The 12,764-nt window shown below is 41.8% G+C and overlaps 1 protein-coding gene across 2 annotated transcripts in view; it reads right to left on the reverse strand.

Annotated features, from left to right (window-relative positions):
* The window catches only part of SRPK2 (SRSF protein kinase 2), a 150,923-nt gene extending 144,380 nt beyond the window's left edge, over nt 1-6,543 (reverse strand). For both annotated transcript variants that reach the window (XM_075145432.1, XM_075145422.1), the window contains exons 1-2: nt 6,410-6,543; nt 6,241-6,325 (exon numbers count right to left, since the gene is read on the reverse strand). In XM_075145432.1, coding sequence (XP_075001533.1) covers nt 6,241-6,325; nt 6,410-6,425 — 101 coding nt within the window. In that variant the 5' untranslated portion in view covers nt 6,426-6,543. The remainder of the gene's footprint in view (nt 1-6,240; nt 6,326-6,409) is intronic.
* Nucleotides 6,544-12,764: the final 6,221 nt, after the last annotated feature.

Below are 12,764 nucleotides of genomic sequence, written 5' to 3' on the forward strand. Positions count from 1 at the left end.
AAGTAATAAAGCAATTCTTTCCTTCATGTTAATGTGTGGGAATTCAGTGAAGTTGTCCAAAACTAAAAATAATTTGATTTGGTTCACTCTTTATCAAACTAAATTACATTTGTTATACAACCTGACAATCTTATTTATTTAATAAAGATTGTCATACACATCTTCAAATTGTATTTTAAAAAAAAAAAATTTATAGCTTCTACAGTCTGTTGTCATCTTGATATAAAAAGGAAGAGAGAGGTATTTATATTTCAAAATCCATGTCCAGGCCTCGTCCACAAAATGTATTACCATCCTACTCTGTAGTTACAGTAAATAAAAGAGTTAAAATAATAAAAATACACTGCAGAACAAGTGGCCCAGTCATCATGAACATTACACCCTAACAGCTCATCTCCCTGTGATCCCAAACACGAAATGCAGTAATTTTCCCTCCCCCACTAAGGCACTCCTGTTTAACATAACTGTGCCGAATCAGGGTATTTTCCTTAATAAAACAGCCGTTATACTAAAAACAATGTTATTTCATCAAATAAAATTATTACAAATGAAATTAAGATCCCAGGGTGGCATCTCTATTCACTACCTGTTCAAAACCTGAGATAACCAAGGAGCCCAGTACAGTCGAGGATGCGCGTGGTTGTGGATGAGCCTTGCTGACAGGGACCTCGGGGTCCTGGTGGACAGCAACGCTGAAGACGAGTTAGCACTACACCCCTGCAGCAACAAAGGCAAATCCAATCCTGGGCTGCATCCGCAGGGGCATTACTAGCAGAGGTAGAGATGTAATCATCCCACTCTACTCAGCACTTCTCAGGTCACACCTGGAGTACTGTGTCCAGTTTCGGTCCCCACAATTCAAAAAATACATGGGGAGACTGGAGAGGGTCCAAAGGAGCGCCATGAAGATGATCAAAGGGCTGGAGAACCCTTTGAGGAAAGACGAGGGAGTTAGGCCTCTTCTCCCTGGAGAAGAGAAGGCTCAGGGGGGGACCTTATCACAGTATTCCAGTACTTAAAGGGTGGCTTACAAGAGAATGAGTCTCCCTTTTCTCAAGGAGCCACACAGAAAGGACAAAGGGCAACAGGTACAAGTTGCACTGGGATAGGTTTCATCTTGATATAAGAAAGAAATAAGAAATAAGAAGAAAGTGAGAACAATCAATCACTGGAACGACCTCCCCAGGGACATGGTGGAGTCCCCATGCCGGAGGTTTTCAAGACATGGCTGGACAAGGTGCTAGACAATCTCATCTAGGCTCCCTTTTCCACAAAAGGTTGGACCAGATGGATCCTCCAACCTGGGCTGTTCTATGATTCTGTTCTATGAAAAAGGCATGAATCTTGGCAAATTTGTATGATCAGGTAATTCTTTGGTAACAGATGTCCTGACACTTACATGACAATAACTACTTTCATTATACAAATCTGCAAGTAGACCTCGACAGAATATTAGAAATTCTGGAGTCATTCCCGTTTACAGAAATTAAGTTTATTAGATGCAGGATGTTTTCTTACTACATGACACAGAGTTCAAAACAGAAAGATGAACACACTTTGTAATACATGTGCTACTTTACACTGAAATTTACTCTAGATTCCATTGGATCCCACAAAAAGTCTTTGATATGTGTTTTATTATCACATTACAAAGGTGAACATTGGACTGACTCAGGCATTCAAGATCAAACATGTCACAACACCTTCTTTAAATTAAACTTCTGTAATCTCAATACATGCAATTATTTATTTCTTTGCAAAAGAATTATTAGTATTATATCTAGACAACTAAAATCAACTTTGTTTCTTTCAGCTGAATCTTTCTGTATATTGTACTCTTTAAGAAGGCACAATGAAGCCTACATACACTAAGTGGGCAAATAACCAAGATAGAAAGTTACAGCTCTGCAGTATAGGTAGCTTAATGAAATCTTAAAATTTGACAGAAACAGGAAGATAAAGCTTCAATTAAAATATTCTTACCAAGAAGACAAAAGGCTATTAAGAAAGAAGACAAAGAGTGGCAATTACCATCAACATCACATTTTGAGTAAATAGCCAAAACAACACTGAGTGGACTTCCTAAGTTGATCCACCTTAGGATATATATCCACTCTAGGATATCCACATACTGTGGCCTCAGACCACTGGTGGTCAAAAAAAAAGTCTACTTCACATATTTTACATATACACACTGCCAACCTCACCCTTGCAAAAAAGCTAATGAAAAGCTTAGGGAGGGTTTGCAAGACTTCTGCAAGCAAAAAATAAATGAAGCTGTAAAAGCCACTGTAAAAAGCCACTGTAACATTGTGCAAGATGGGTATTTTTATTCTCCTCAAAGTTACTGAAGGAGGCTGAAAAACACTGTGGTAGAGAACCACTGACAAACAAAAGCAGTGAATGATTTTCGGACATTAAGATTCCATAGTAATGTCATATATCCAAAACCTTGATAGCTGTACAATACCTGTGGGTCCAAGAAGTTAGTCGTCTCGAAGTGCACAGTACAGAAATCTGGCACTTCCCATGTTACCTAACATACATACTCTTCTCTACCATAAAGCAGTATCACATGGTCTCTATCACCTGTTCTAAAGTACTGCTTAAAGACAAAACCAAAAAACCTACTCTACAAGAAAACTGAATTTTGAAAAGTCAATCTTGATACCTGGATTTATGCATTTGTATTGAAGTATTCAACACACTTAATCCTTTCTCCATACATCCACACATCATCATCTGGATTGTTTTACATACAAAACTCTATCCTTTAACTTTGGATAAAAAATTATAGTAAACATGTTAAAGGTGACAAATCCCTGATTCGGTATTCACTTGGTTTTTGTCATATTCACTTAGAAATAAAGTCAAGCAAAATAAAAATATCCAAGATAGAAGTTTGTTCCAGTTGAAGCCAATACTAGTCTGAATATAAAGAAGAGCCTACCATTCTGCTGAATGCAAAAGGCAGACATACCTGAGGCCATCTCGTACATAATTGGGTTCTGTTAGCACTAAGTAAAGGACAGTAAACAGGCTTGTTTATATGTAAGCAAATTTATCTCTGAACACAGACTCGGGCATCTGTCGAAAATGCTATTTCACAGACCTCTCTCAACGCAGATCTCCATTTTAAGGAGAAATAATTCACAGAAGACCTGAATTAACCATTTTGATTAATCTTTTGTCCGACTCAAAAAATACATAAGCTGTTTGTACACACTGCATGCAAGTCCATCTATTATAACCAAAATCAAGTGCTAAATGTTATCTTAAAATAGTGAGATATTATTCTTTTTCAGTAGGCTGGATGATTGAATTCAAAGTAAGACCAAACCAAGTAGATTTTATTATTACATGAAATTTTAGATATAGTCTTGATTCAAGACAAAGTGCTTTCTCTTCAGAACATGAGCCACTTCACTTCTACTTTTTTATTTTTCCACCCTATTACATAAAAAACATGGATTCACCTCCACCAGTTCTCATCATTGACTCAAGGGGTCAACACTGAGCAGTTACAGGACTGATCTCATAGCCTTCTATGGCAATTAAGGTCATAAAGACAAAAAGCTATTCAGCATTAAAGAGCACTGTAATTTTTTCTTCTTGTGTCATCATCTTAAGACTCTTCAAACAAAAGCCTGCAAGTAAGCTTCAATGCGATACAACTCTCCTAGCCAATTCTAGAAGAGGAATCCTGCAGTTCCTTTGAAGCACATTGTTACCAGCAACAATGGAAGTTGCTCTATAAAGCTATGACCCGGCAGAGAAGAGTCTTCATTAGAACCACAGTTAAAAAAAAAAAAAACAGCTTTGGATTCAAAACCAAGTCACAATTTTCACGTAGTGAACAAGTTCACTACAGGGAACTTACGGTATAGAATTTCCACCCCTCAAATCAACATTTTCATTTGCAGCTACTGTGCATTTGATGTGTGTCACAAATACTGTACAGCTCTAACACACTAGTATATGGTGTAGCAGTTGAATTTAAAGCAAGGCTAGGAACAGGACAAAACAAATACTTTTGTTGAGATTGTCTTCTGAAATAACATCCAATGCTGGCTTTACGTTGGCTGCCTATTTAGCCATATGCAAAGAGACTTAAAAACTTGAGTTTCCCTTTCATAAAGAAGCAAAAAAGAGAATAGGAGATCTCCATAGCATAAAAGTGGTTTGAAGAGAAAAGAAAACATACGTAGCAGAAAATAAATGATGGCTCTGTTGTCTACCGCAGCAAAACCACTGTTTCCCGAGGCAACTGAACAGATTGGGCCATTGCATCTGGAAATGCCGACTCAGTATGGCAAATGGCCAGCTACTGACTGTGCACCCTGACTTAACAGTAGCCAGTTTCTTCAGCAAACACGAAAAGAGTACCAGTTCTGTGCTTACTAAATGTCTGTGAAAGCAAACTTTTGACAAACACATTCAGCAAGACATCCCAAGGCTGCCCCGCTAAGAAGACTATTAAACGCCTGTATCATCTAAGTAGAACAGAAGTTTATTAATAACCTTGTGGTTAAGACTTAACTGAAAGCTACAAAACCAATTCTGAACCTAGAGTTACAATAAAATTTAAGCTATTTCTGTTTTCAAAGTGGCAAAACAAATCCCTGTAATGTTACAAACTGACTTTCCAAAAGGATTTTGGAAACAAGGGAACCAATCCAATCAGACTGCATATCTTGCACATAAAATTTGTTTCCATTGCAATAACTCCAAATTCACGCAACTGAAAGCATAATGCGGCTTTCATAGAACGCTGGAGGAAACAGCAGTAGCACAACAGGATGTGAACAAAAGTTAGCTATCAAAGCTTGACGACCACTACACCAGCATTTCATCCTACATTATTTTTACCCATCTCAAAGGGGAAAAAAGTCCGTTCATCATAACTAAAAAAAACCCAAAACTCCAGGGTCAGGGATGTATTATTATTTCTTTCTATTTCTTTCTGTAGAAATCAGAAAGAAAAACACCTTGCCCCTTGAATCATTTACCATAGCACATTGCAACATCTTTACCCCATCACATATATATCCATCCATCCACCATACCCTGCTTCCCAGTTCTAAAGACTGGCTGACTAGGAGGAGAGGGGGATAAGGAATATCAGGACGTATGTTTCCCTGTCAGAACAAAGTAGGTAGATGGATCCCCAAGCAACAAAAATAAAGACAAGAGTCTACTGGTGACTTAATGAGTCACCAATGAAGTCTCACTGAACAAAATACAGTAAAAGTTAGTGAGAGAAGCACATAATCCTATGAGGAGAAAAAATAAAACAGGAAGGAGTCCAAAGCCACGTTATCCTAGGAAACAGTAGTTGAAGTTGGAAGTCTATAGAGATGGAAGAACGTTCCTACATGGTTCAGTGAAAACAGGTATCATGAGAATGAGAAAAGATGAACTGGACAGTGACAAGAACATGAATGGTTAGCAGAAGACAGGGGGGAAAAAAGAGACCGTGGCTTCTGTCCGTTTCTGCAAGACCAACAGAGATTTAAACAGGGAAGGAAAGAAAAAAGTATCGGCGTTGGTGGCAATTAGACACATCTGGGAATGGGAAATAATCTGATGGTACCGAGCAGGAGGCAGAGAGCAGGATGGGTATATCAGGCTATTAGTAGGGTAAGAAAAAGGACTGCCTATAGAGGGGACAACGCCGCCAGAAAGAAATCACAGAACAGAAAGCGCAAAGAGAGAAAGAAGACCATGAAGATGGGAGAATTGGAGGGTGACTCAAAAGGGACACGAGGGCTACGAAGACCAAGCCTGTGCAGATCCCCGACAGACAGAGGTTCCTCAGAGACGGGCGCCGCAGCGATTCCCCCCAGAGCGAGCCCGGAGTGCCCAGCGCGGGTTTCCACAGGGGAGGAAGGCCGGCCCGTGCGGCACGGGGAGGCCCTGCCCGAAGGAGGCTGACCCCGGGGCCAGGGCTGGGGACGGTCCCCAGGGAGACGTGGCGACACCCCCCGCGGGAGGGCTCGGCCCCGGCGCGGTGCGGCCGGGGGGGTGTGCTCTGCCCGGCGCCTGTCCCGGCGTGGGGAGCCTCCCCCGTGAAAGCAGGCAGCGGGGCCGGGACAGCGCGGGGGCAGAGGGGCCGGGCCGCGGGACTGCCCTGACAGACGTTACGGGGCGGCGGCGAGGAAAGCGTGAGGGAAGGACAGACAACGAAGCTGTCCCAGGGGAGAGGCTCCGTCCCGGCGGGTCGGCGGTCCCCGTACTCACTTTTTGTGGGGCGGCGGGTGCTTGTCCCTCCTGCCGGCCGCCGCGGACTGCTTGGGCCGCCGCCTGCGGGCCTGCAGGGCCAGCACTGCCGGGGAGAAGAGAACAGCCGGGAGCCGGCGTGAGCGGCAGTCGCGCAGCCCCCCCGCTCCCGCCCGGTAAAGCACGGTACCTTTGCGGGAGTTCATCGCCCCGCACCGCACGCTCCCCGACTCGCCCGGCCCCGGCTCGCCCGACCCCGGCCCCGCCGCCCGCCAGTCGCGACCGCGCGCCGGGCACCGGCCGGCAGCAGCGGCACCCCCACCCCGCGCCGCCAACTGCGCAGGCGCGGCCCTGCCGGCGGGGCCGCGGCCGGAAAGGCGGGGGCGGGGCGGCGGCAGGTGGCGGCGCGGGCCCGGCGGGAAGGCACCTGAGGCGCGGCGCGGCCTCTCAGCGCCCGGCCCGGGCCTGCCCCTCAGCGCCCGGTTATACAGCTAGCAGCGGGGGCAGCTTTGGCCTGTGACCGGCCGCTGCCCCTTCCACCCCTCGGTGTCTGTACGGGGCAGCCGCCGAGGTGGGCTTTGTCAGGTCGTGGAACCAACTGGAAACCAATTTTGCCAAACACCGCTTCCCTTCCCAGACGTCTTGGTTTGAGGTCAGAGCAGCGAAGTGATCCACCCTGTTGCCGCGCAGTGCTGGGAGCTGTGACAAGAGGAGAGAAACGGCGGGGGCGGAGGTGGCGGTCTGCCTCCTTGGCAGCGGCCGGGGCGAGATCAGCTTTAGCTTGTCCCGAGACCTGTGTGGGGTTAGATGCCAGAGCCAATTAACCTCATGACACAAATCCAGGGAAATTAGCTTTCCTTAATTCTGATTCTCACCAAGTTATTTGGTTGTCATGATGGGCAACTCTTGCAATTGTTTTTTTCCTGCCGACGACGTCTTGTTGCCCATAATACCAGGCTCTATTCAGATTTAGCCTAGCAATGACCTGTTGAAAACTGCCACTTCTTAATTGTGCTGTGCATAGCATGGCTTAATTTTTGATAGCGTTATGACTGAAATTTTGTGTCGTCTATAACTTATGCCTTGTGCAGAAGATGATCTGGGCCATATCAAAAACTACAATATGAATGTGAGGCTTATCTTCATGTGGGACTGGAGTTCAAAGGCATAGTAACTGAAAGATTACAGGGAAAAGTCATTAAATTTTGAGGCTGAACTGCTTCCCTAAATGGCAAGACAAAGAATCCATAAGGATGAAGATCTAAAAGCAGCCGCAGTCAAGGTATTATGAGACTGAAGGCACCTAGCAGTAATCACTGGTCTTAAGTAATTGGATCATTGAGATTTCAACTAGACAGAAAATTGAATCCTTAGTTATGGTTAGTTCAGCTTAGGAGTGGGACAGGAACGAAAAGGTAAAGCTAGACAACTCAAAGAGGAGGTACCACAATGTCTAATACTGTCTGACTAGAGAGCCCGGTGAACAGAAGACAATAGGACTATGAAGTTCCTAAACTACAGCGCTCATCAGGCACCGCAGCTGCATTTCTAAATCAAAAATTTTCTGTGTCCCATCCTCCATTGTAGAAGAACACAGGGAAAAAAACATTTCCAGTAAAAACTACTACTGGGGTAACATGCAATGTTGGTATGTTACATGTCTCTCTTGTTGTGGTTAGTCTTTTAGTGATAGTTCAGTGTGATAGGGCAGGCAACAGAACGCTGTACTGAAATTTTGAAGGCTTGCTGCTGAGAAAGTTTAGACACATGAAAATTAATAATTGTTGAATGTTAAAAAGCAGATTACATATTTAGCCTTTGTTTCCAGGCTAATTTTAACTTCATTGGTTAAATTGTGTTCCTGCATGAATACTTGTGCCTGTACAGAGAATGGTAGAGACAAGCAGCTGATGATGAAAACGGTGAGACTGTTTTTTTTCTTTGTCAAGGCAGTGCTGGCTTAAAGTTACCTTGTAACTATGACTGTAGGGCAGAAACCATATCAGGGTCCTAATCATTTTTTCAGCTACTCATGTGGAATTCTATTTACTGCAACAGGAGGTTTATATGTAGAACTGATGGGACAATTGGGTCGTAGATAAGTACAGTGAGCTTTGCTTACATCAACAAGATTATAAATTTGCCAAATCTGGAGTCAAGAAGGAATTTCCCTCACAAGCATAATGTCAGCAACATAATCAGGGTGAGGGAACAATCTGCTAGTGCACAGAGAAGGAATTATGTTAGGACCAGGTGGGTGTATACTACACAGTCAATTTCTTTCAATTCTAATGGACATATATTTAGGGACTGTGTTCTTCCTGGTGTTTGTTGTTTCCTTCGCCGCCTCCCCCCACCCCCAAAGAGCCACTCGGAGAGTGCTTATGCAGAAGTGCAAAAAAATCACTGAGACTCTATATGTATGTATAGAGTGTTGCACCATGTGCAACTAACTAACCAGAGAGTAAATTAAGGTCAGTAGAGGTGAAACGTATTTCAGAAAAGAAAAAAGAAGAAAAACCCAACTTATTTCTCAGACTCTTGAGAGTGTAACTCCCTTCCTGAGAACACAAACAGTAAGTGAAAATTCAAAAAATAATTCAAGGGATGTGGTTGTTAAGAATGGATCTACCCTGGATTACATTTATTTGAATCCACTCATTTCAGTGAAATTCTGCATCCTTACTTCAATATATGTCTTATTGTGTGTAACTTCGCTTTTTTAAAAATAAATGATGAATCAAGAGAGAAGAAAGACTAAATAGCAAAAGAAGGCATTTGTAAAATCAGTATACAACATAAATAAAGAATGGTGGACTGGGTCTGGCTGCCTCTCTTTCAACATAATATAGGAACAGGTGTCTGTTTTATTACAAGGATTACCATAGAGCTCATTCACTCTGGGGAAGAGCGCTACGAGATGTAGGTGATGTGACTTACCCAGAAAGGAGGGACAACAGCAGATTTAGATGATCTTAGGTGCAAACATCATGGGACAAGAAGGAGAAAATACCAAATTATGGAGTGAAGTAAAACTATAGTTAAATTATAGGTAAAACTATAATATAGTTTGGACCAGTCACCTGACATCCCACAGATGTTTGGTTTGCTTCCTTTTTGCCTAGCTTTGAAATATCCCACTTACACAAGAAGACATTAACTTTTCAGATGTGAATGGAATACATTTGTACAGAATAAAAAGTTACCTAGCAGCAATTCTGTAAACATGATATTGTCATCTTTCTGAGAATAATTCAAAATTCTTCCTTCAGCTGAGGGATGTTAGAAGCTTTTGCCCTGATTTCTGTACCAGTTCCTTTCAGCACTGCTTTTCCCACTGTGTGGTAGCATGCTCTCTGAACTGCACTTTCTCAGAAATCAGGATATGAGCCAACTTCATGCTGCTCTTGCACAGAATGGAACAAACGAGAAATAACACATAAGGCAGAGGAAGAAAAAAAAATATGGGTGGTGGAAAAAGAAAAAGAACAATGTAGTGAAAGGAAATCCCAATTAAAGGAGAGTTCTTATTAATATGCAAGTCCAGCCTTCTCATCTTCTTCCCTTTCATGGTTGTCGCTTGTTCCTTCAGTTCCCACCCCCATTCCACATTTCTTTAAGTATGATACGCTTGTGTAGGCATACATACAATGAGTCTTTCCTTTTGTTCACTTAAAGAGTTTTCTGGCTACCAACATGCTTTTTTTTTTCCCTCTAGTATGTAAACAAAACAAAGAGGAGAATTCTCAGCTTTGTTTTGAGCAACACAGATGACAAATAGGAAGTATTAAGCAACAGTAACTAATAAGCTGGGTTTGCTTTTAAAGTCAGGAGGACTGTTGGCTTGTCACAGTTTGAGTATAACCAGTTAACATTAATAGCAGCAATGCACACGTTAAACAAGAAAAGTAGGCTTGTTATATCAGTAATGTAACTGGAGAAAAAACAGCAGGAAGCATGAGTTGGGATTTCCAGAAAAAACAGGAGGTCACAAATTCCTGAATTTAGATTCCTGGCTCATTCACTGATTCATTGTGCTCTTCCTAAAGCAAATTACATGGCTCACCTGACTCATTTTCTTCATCTATAAAATGGTACAGTGTGTGCCAGCTGCACAGAGTTAATGTAGGTATTCTTGTTTATCAAGTAACTTGGGATTACTAATAAAAGAAGAAAGGTATAAAAGACAAAGCAGACCAGTTTAACATCAATTTGATATGAAATTAAAGACTTACCTATGCCCCGAAATAGCTGCATCAACCCAGATACATATTGTACGTAGTGTAAAATAGGGCATGAACTGGCATGACTTAACTCAGATCTGAAATAGGATTAAAAGAGACTGTGGCAATATTTTAATGATAATATGTCTTCTGGTGTTGAAGTACCCAGATTTCCAGAATGACTCATTCTAGCTTCCCCCATTACTTCCAGCAGGCTCCCAAATACCCCTTCAGTTAAACTTCCTGCAGTTTCCTGGGTCCTTGTCTTAAATTTCTTCATTAGCCCACTCTCCTCCTGGTTCTCAGCTCTTTACCCAGCTTGCCCTTCTCATTTCAACCTCTCTCATCAACTTGTTCCAATCTATTGCCTTTTTTTCCTCTATTTAATTTGGATGGTTTCTTCCTTCATGCTGATTAAAGGTCAGCAAGGGAAGAGAGGATCACTGAAAGATTAGCGACTACTCTCAGTTTCCTGATCAAACACAACACAAGTCATTATAGGGAAAGGTCTTCAGCAGTGATAACACAACACAAGCAATGATAGGGAAAGGTTTTCAGCAATGATGCAACGGTGGTTTGGACTCGTGCCTACTATTTCTCTCTGAATGGCAGCTATGCAGTCTGGTCATGCGTGTGAGAGATTTATCTGCTAAGTGAGCGTGAAATATTTTGAGACTTAAGTATTAAACTCTCACATGTCTCTGTCCAACATGTGCAAAATGCTGTTTTATAAAGTCTCATAATTTGGGCAAATTTGAGAAGATTTTCATAGGGATTGCAAAGGCACATCTTTGATATGAAGGCCTCTTTCTATGAAATCTCAGCTTCCTACTTGAAGGTAGGGATTGCCAACCAGTGAGATGAGAATCCATTAGAAATCAGATGCAAGGCTTACCCAGTTTCCTTTTCTCTTGGCTTGAACTACACAAAAAATAGCCACAATGAAAACAACAATGGACGAACTGTAAGCTCAAGCTTAATGTAAGAGGAAGCAATTGACTCATTTTCTCTTGAAGAATAAAGCCTCTTTCTTCTCCACAACCTCCCCTGTACTTTTAGTTGATACAAGATGTTTTCACAGCCTTCAGTAAAATCAGACAGCAGCTGACTAGTAGGATGATGCCATGTTATGTCAGCAGTGCCCCAGATGTCCTTTCTTCACACATCCTTCAGCGTGACATCACTACAACGCCCTCGCCAACACCTTTCTGGGAAATTAACAGCCATTACCCTACCGCATCTCAGCAAGGATCAGTGTTCCTTTACAAACTTTCTGGTTACAATGCATTCTGAAATAAACTTCTGTTAATGGAATGGCCAGTAAAGAAGCACTGGCCAAACTGGTTTGTCTGGGTACAGTTCGAGAACTTCATCTTGACAGCAGAGTAAGCTTGTCCTATTTTGTGGGAAGCAACTATTTGGTAAACGATTGCCTCAGTTACACAGGCAACATGCATTAGCAGCTATAGTTATTGGTACACTATTTTTTACCATTAAGGCACAGAACAGTGCCACTTTTGCTTAATTAGTCTTGACTACATACTGGAGCCAAGGAACTACTGTGCTACAGGGACATTTCCAAGAAGTGTCTCACGATTCTTTTAATATGATCAAAATAACATTCTTTAAAAAGTATGAATTATTTCATTACTCAGCATGGGATATTTCATCCCATATGATTAAAATTTTATGAAGTTAACAGTAACTGGATCTTACAAAGTGAAATGTCAGCCAGCTTCAATAGTCATAGCCAGCCTGGTTCATAACATGTGTGAACTAGCCATTCAGTTTCATTCTATCTGGATATGCCTATACCATATCTATACCATGTAAAACAGCAAAGTGAATTTTTTAAAAGCAGAAAATGTTACAGCTAATCATTAAAATAAAAGCAGAACTGGCTTGGATGTTAGCCAACCAATATTTCTTTCCAGCCTTCACAACGAACGCTCATAAATGAACTTTGTTACTTTTAAAGAACTGAATAAAGACTGATTACCCACCTCCAGGCATGTGAAATTCCCTGTGCTCCTACTATAAGATGCGTAACATCAAATAATAGTGAAAATATTATAAACAGTCAGCTATCTTCATTCAAAGCACAGAGAATTAATCCATTGCAATTTGGCCTTGTGCATTGTTTCTTAGAAATTAATTCAGTGGGCTTGATTTTTTGGGTTTGATTTAATCATGTTTTACATCCACTTTGCCATTCATTGTAGTAACACAAAAGACTGTGGCAGGAAAAGTTCACATGCTTTTGCCTTAAGAGCTGCAAAATATTATAATAAACATCAAGAATGTAAATATTGTCACCAAAGA

This window comes from Calonectris borealis, chromosome 1 (assembly GCF_964195595.1).
Source record: "Calonectris borealis chromosome 1, bCalBor7.hap1.2, whole genome shotgun sequence".
Taxonomy (NCBI): Eukaryota; Metazoa; Chordata; class Aves; order Procellariiformes; family Procellariidae; genus Calonectris; species Calonectris borealis.